The sequence below is a fragment of the Corylus avellana genome, chromosome ca10 (genome assembly GCF_901000735.1).
Source record: "Corylus avellana chromosome ca10, CavTom2PMs-1.0".
In the NCBI taxonomy this organism is placed as follows: Eukaryota; Viridiplantae; Streptophyta; class Magnoliopsida; order Fagales; family Betulaceae; genus Corylus; species Corylus avellana.
Window position 1 is genome coordinate 18815605 of NC_081550.1, and position 6815 is coordinate 18822419.

Below are 6815 nucleotides of genomic sequence, written 5' to 3' on the forward strand. Positions count from 1 at the left end.
AATACACTCCGGAATCTCCCATCCTCACTTTATCCACGACATTTTGTTTTGCCACATTCGCTAATCGATAGGCCACTCTATTAAGATTTCAACTAAAAAAAAGACATTACTGCCTTATTAATAAAAGAGTAAAGCTAAATACTATATTTTCATCTTACAATTATCTAATAATGTGAATGCTTATTTATTTCCCAACATCAATAAAGTATTACAACTCAAGCTTTCTATGAAGGGGTACCATATAACATACAACATGTTGAGATAGAATTTTAACTCGAAATTGAGTTAAATGGTATGAATTGAATAATATTAAATTCGTTATTCATTTATCTAATATTATCTTATATGAAACCTTGTGCTCCTACAGAAGTTATATGCCCCTTCTACTATCTTCTTGTCACTATTTGAGGTGTTAACTTGCTGTTTTCTTGTCACTGTTTTCTATCTTCTTGTCACTGTTTTCTATCTTCTTGTCGTATGGTTTTGAGTCCCAATGCTCTCTTTGAGGATGGCACTAGGAATATTGCACCCATCTTAATTTACTGTATTGCTGAAATGGTTTTAGTTTCTGGTTTACTGAAATCAAGAAGTTGCCAATTAAGGAAAGTCTGTCTTTGGTTGATAACTCCTCTGTATTGCATCAATATTATGGCTTTCTGAGTAGCATTGGAATTCTTTTGCAGATGAATGAGTTTGTTCTGAAAACTTGTTGATTGGTTGGCCTTGAAGCAATGAATATTGGTGTTATCAAATGAAGGCTTCATCATGGTAAGACAATACTTCCATCCAATTACATGGATCCATTTTTTTATTTTGCTAAACAGTGAAACGAAAATGACAAGAGTGAATTAATCATGATAAACTGGAAGGCATTGCTCCTCATAGCTATGACTAGTGCCTCGGCCTTGGCCTCGGATTTCTATATCTACGTCTTTGATGTTATTCTTTTCCAAGATACAATCGCGGGAAGATCTTGAAAAAAATGTGGTCAACATGTTTGTAATACCATATCCAAAAATATCCTCCACCTCTTCCAAAACATAAGAGGCCCAATGACAACTCCAATGCCAAAAGCAAATCCCAATTCAGCACTTGTGTAATTCCTCTCAATCATACTCCTATGACTTTCTTCGTATGCTGGAAGTGACAATCGTGGCTCCTCATATGTGAATTGTGATTTCAAAGGAAAGCCACATAATCTTTCATTCCCTTCAAAGGAAGTTTCCGAAAATGTTGCAAATTGTTTAGTCGATGGAATTTGCCCCACCAATTGATTGAAGGAAATGAAAATAAGACCAGCGGCAAGCTGCACTGGAATCTTATCAAAAAGCTCATTGCTTGATAGGTCTAATGACTCAAGATTACTCAATTTTTTCAAAGATAATGGAATTTGGACTGTGAACGCACTTTGAGTTCTCCTATTTCTTCAGATATAGGACGATCCAAACCGTTGCAATAAAGTCAATAGTGGTGAAGATTGTTAATTCAATTAACAAAGAGATCAGTAATTAGATATTTCTGGCGTGCAAGTGGTAGCCTTTATTGCCCACAATTTTTTGTCTGATTAAATGTAGAGATGAGCAGCTCATGGCCGCCCATGTTCAACATCTCACAAACTGAAAGTAAGCTGAAAATATGGCTCCCTTTGTTTAAGCATGGGAAAAAGAGTGAATAATGTTGCTGGCTGGAAGCATTGACGAGGAAAACATGGTAGATATGTGCAATATTATCGTCAGAGTTGTCATTAATTATGTCATCAACGCTACCAAAGAATCCTATTTCCTTCCATAAACATTAATGGCATCAACGCCTGCAACCAAAGCCACTGACCAGAAAAACTTGGAACCAAGACTTACAAAATTCCAACTTCTCCAAGAAATAAAGAAGACAGAGCAACGAGTTTTGCCCATCAACTGACTCTGGTGGACAATCAATCCTCTGCAACCAGATTGATGATGTGACACAAGAGGGGCCATTTAAGAATTATCTCAAGGTGTTGGGGGATGAAGAAGTCGACACTAGAAAGACAGAGAAACACTTTTGAGCAAGAGACTGCTTAGAGGAAAAAAAAAAAAAAAAAAAAGCAGGGAAATTTTTTGAAGGATATTAGGTGTTTGATGAGCCAATATATATATATATAAAAAATAAAAACAGGGGAAAAAGACATGAATTCCTTCTATATACAATGTTTGATGAGCCAACTGTGATCATTTGATAATTAGGTGTTTGAAATTCTTAAGAGGCTGTATTAGCTGCCGTCAGTTAGGTTATGTCTTTGTTTTCCTAATGAACAAGTTTTTTCTTTTTCTTTTGAGGAGATTCATCTAAAACTGAATAGCCTCACATGCAATACTTTCTCAATCCAATGGTCTGATCGATTCAAACTAAATAAAGAGAACAAGATTAGTGGAGCCAGAAACCATTTTCATTCATACATATAGGATTCATCCTCAAATGCTTTCCAAGCACAAGCAAAACAAAAATAAAGCACTGAAATAGGAAAAAATAATTAGAATTAAAAGAGGTACACTGGTAATCATCTTGATTAACAGCATCACAAAAGTACTGAGAGTGTATATCAGCAACTGAACATAACTACCACTGGAGAGGCCTTACAGACTTCAGCAAACTTCCTCCAAAGGAAGCTCTTGGAGTAATATATCTCTACAAGTGAGTGTATATTGGAGCAAGTCAGTATCAACCAAAAGCTACTTTACACTACTTAACTGAATAATTGCAAAATGAAGCATGAATTTCAACTCAAACACATTATAATGTCATCCAAGACCACTTCCAATACCATCTAAGAGAAAACACTATTCAATTATTGATCATTTTAATACCCTTCAAAGATATGCAAGTAATGGAGTTGTCCTTAAAGTCAAAAGTCATTTTCACCTATGCCTCTCTAAATCTGCTCTTCTATTAAAAGTGTTTGGATAAATTTCACACACAGCACTTGGGGAAGATTTTCTTCATCGTCATAGAAATTGATAAGTCTAATATCTAGCCCTACAGCTTCTCGATCTAGTCCTTTCACAAAGCCTTTCTCCTGCAGAAAAATGACTTCTGCAACAGGAGGTCTAAAACATATATAGGGTCTGCAGATTTATTAAGTAAAAAAACATTTCTAACTTATATCATTCATTTGGCTTCAAAGCCACTGTAGATCTTCTTTAAGTTCAAATATATGAGTTGCACATTGAGATGACTTTTGAAACTAACCATAGTCCCTATGGAAAAGAGGATGTGAGCACAACAGATGGTGAGCAAACATAGAACACAATCTAAAGTTAGGAGTGTAGATAAAATTCCTTTCCATTTCCATACTTCTAGACAAAATATTCTAGACCCAAAAGATCTGCTTACTAAACCATTATTCATTTCTCTTTCCAAAAACTGAATTTGTCTCAAACAATTGGATAACCCCAGCTGCCAACAAATCCCAATACAGACATGCACCAAATGAGTAAAATATATCCAGACATCAAATCTATACAGCTATACAAGACAACCGTAATACAAACAAAACCACACCAGAAGAGTTCTGCTGGTGTTGCCATGTAAAGTTAAATTTTCCATTGGAGTCATACCTTAAGAAAATGACAGCATCCAATCACGTGCATCCATTTTTTCATTTTGATTTATATTGAAACTGAAAAAGCAAGTGTTTATCATGACAAACCTGGAGGTGTTGTGCCTCAAAACTGAAACTAGCGCCTCGGCTCCTGATTGCGGAATGCTCGTCTTTGACGATGTTCGTTTCGGAGATACAGTTTAGGGAAGATCCTAAAACCAATGTCATCAACATGTTTATAGTACCATATCTTCCATTTCTTCCAAAACATAAGAGGCCCAATTATAATTCCGAAGCCAAAAACAAATCCTAGTTCAGCGCTTATATAATTCCACTCAATCACAGTCCCAGAATTGGAATGAGATTCTTCATATGCTGGAGGTGACAACCGTGGCTCCTCATGTGAGCACTGTGATTTCAAAGGGAAACCACATAATCTTTCATTTCCTTTGAAGCAATTTTCTGAAAATGTAGCAAATTGCTTGATGAATGGAATCTGTCCCACCAATTGGTTGAACGAAAGGTTGAGGACCGAAAGGAAAATAAGACCATTTGCGAGTTGCATAGGAATCTCTCCGGTAAGCTTGTTACTTGACAAGTCTAGTGACTCAAGATGACTCAATTTCCCCAGAGATGCAGGGATTTTGCCCGTGAAAGCATTATGTGACAAGTTGAGATTATATAACAGGGTGAATTCCCCAATTTCTTCAGGTATAGCACCTTCAAAGTTGTTGCAAGAAAAATCAATGGTGGTGAAAATATTTAGAATCTTCACAAGTTCCACCTCTAAACCTTTGGTGATAACTATTACCATATCTCGATAATAAAAACTGCCAATATTAACTTGGATGTGATTGAGCTCAGAGGTTGCCTCATGTGCATTATCCATCACTGCCATCCAAGTAGAAAGGAGTATTATTGGAAGTTTACCAGTAAAATTGTTTGAGGCTACATCTAGGATTTGAAGCATCGGCCAAGGGACATCAAGCTTTGGATGAGCAATGAGCCCGTAAAATTTGTTAGATCGCAAAATAAGAACCTTCAATATGGTTATTCCGTTCAAGTAAAATGGGAAGGTATCCTCAATGTGGTTGTTCCCAACATCCAAGACCTCCAAAGAATGGCAATTCGCCAAAAATTTTGGTAACTCTCCTTCGAGATGGTTTTCATTGATAACTAAAGTTTGAAAATAACAAGACTCTGGAAATGTATCAGGAATTGTACCACTGAGATTGTTTCTCCTTAAACTCAACACCTGAAGAAGAGTCCCACTCATCTCAATCAAGCATTGAGGAATTTTGCCACTAAAGTAATTATCAGACATATCGAGAAATCGAAGATACGTAGCATTGCATATCGATACAGGGATACTCCCATATAATTTATTGCTTGAAATAGAAAAGAATTGTGTGGAATCAAGGGACTGGCCAATGCTAGCCGGTATGGCAGAATGGAAATTATTCATCGAGAAATCCAAGTAGCTCACAAGTGGGAGAACTGGGAGTTGACCATGGAACTGGTTGGAGCGAAAGTCTAGATATCTTGCAACAGGAAGAGAAAGATTAAGGATAGGCCCTTCGAGAGTCACCAAGAGGTTATAAGAGAGATTTAGAAATCTAAGTTGAGGAAGTTTCCAGATCCAGTTGGGCATCTCTCCATAAATCTGGTTTTTTGAAAGGTCTAAAGAGTATAAACTGGATTGGTTTCTAAGGAAATCGGGGATTTTTTCCAACTTGCTAGAAGCCAAGCCTAAAGAAGCAATTTGGGGGAAAGGGGGTGATGAAAGGTTAAAACCACTATATTCAATCAACAAATTGGAGCCATCAAAGTTGTTTGAAGAAAGTGAAAGGATTTCAAGACCTCGAAGTTCAAAGATAGACATGGGTATTGGACCTTCCAAGTCGTTATTGCTCAAATCAAGTTCTTGTAGCATGTAAGAAGAAATGTTAGAAAATTCTTTGAGTTGACCAGAAAATTGGTTATTGGAAAGTTGTAATACCTGCAATGATGGAAGGGAAAAGAGTGAAATTGGAATATCCCCATTCAGTGAATTGTCACTTAAATCAAGAATCTCTAAATTCAGAAGTTCTGCCCATTGAGTGGAAGCAATCTGACCAGTTAGATTATTGGAAGAAAGGTCTAGTTTGGTTAGATTCTTGGCCATACTAAATACTGGAATTAATCCACTAAACATGTTCGATGACATGTCTAAATAGACCAACTGTGTGAGGTTGCCAATAGAATGTGGCAAAGAACCTTGCAAGTCATTGTATGATAAGTCAAGCGTCCGCAGTGTTGGAATCTGGAAGATCTTTTTCGAAAATTTTCCATTCAACCCAGAAGAGGAGACTTCCAAAGATGTCAAGTTTTTGAAATCTGCAAAAAATTCTGGAACTGGAGCAGAAAAGTCGTTATAATTCAAACGAATAATTGAGAGGGACTTAAGATTTCGTAAAGATGAATCAATAGGGCCTGAAAGATTGCAGTTTGACAAGCTTAACACTCTCAAATTTGGTAATGAAGATGATAAGACCTGACACCACTTGTTACCTTGTGCTGATATAGCTACACCATCAAGATAAAGTTCGATAAGCTTTGAAAGGTTCCGAAGAAGCATATTTAAATTTGGTTTCTCAAGATAAAGGCCATTGTTGATGGATAAATCAAGAGTAACCAACCTTGTCAAATGCGAAATTGCAATAGGAATCTGCTCAGCAAAGCCAGCATTGGATAGATTCAAATAACTCAAATTCTTAAGCTTGCCAAACTTTGATGGAATCTGAGAATTGTCGAAGTCGTTAAATGCCAAACTCAGGCTCTGGAGGTGTTGAAGACTGAAGAGGGTGTTTGAATTGTCAAGTCCACCCGAGATGGATTCATTGGTCAGGTCGAGACCAATAACATGTCCCTCATTACAGGTTATGCCTTCCCAAGAACAGCAATCAAAACTTCGATTCCACTTAACAAGTTTTGTGGAAATAGTAGGATCGAATGTAAGGTTGTTCTTAAGTTGCAGCAACAAGGACTTCTGATTGCTACTACATTGGCCAGGCAACCCAAAGACAGAAATGGTGAGGAAAAGTGAGTAAATGGCCATCAAGAAAAGCCACGATAAGACTGCAGGAAGTCTCATTGAAGGCTGCTACAAGAGATAACCTTACAATAATAAAGAATCGAAAGGTTGTTGCCTAATTTCTTTTGAGTGTGATTAAATTTATAGATGGGGGTTGTGGCTCCG

The 6815-nt window shown here is 36.9% G+C and overlaps 1 protein-coding gene across 1 annotated transcript in view; it reads right to left on the bottom strand.

Annotated features, from left to right (window-relative positions):
* Positions 1–2414: 2414 nt before the first annotated feature.
* LOC132163080 (receptor-like protein 7) overlaps positions 2415–6815 on the bottom strand; it is a 5697-nt gene continuing 1296 nt past the window's right edge. Inside the window, exons 2-3 of the mRNA XM_059573277.1 lie at positions 3686–6716; positions 2415–2664 (exon numbers count right to left, since the gene is read on the bottom strand). Of these exons, the coding sequence (XP_059429260.1) occupies positions 3714–6716 (3003 nt within the window). The 3' untranslated portion in view covers positions 2415–2664; positions 3686–3713. The remainder of the gene's footprint in view (positions 2665–3685; positions 6717–6815) is intronic.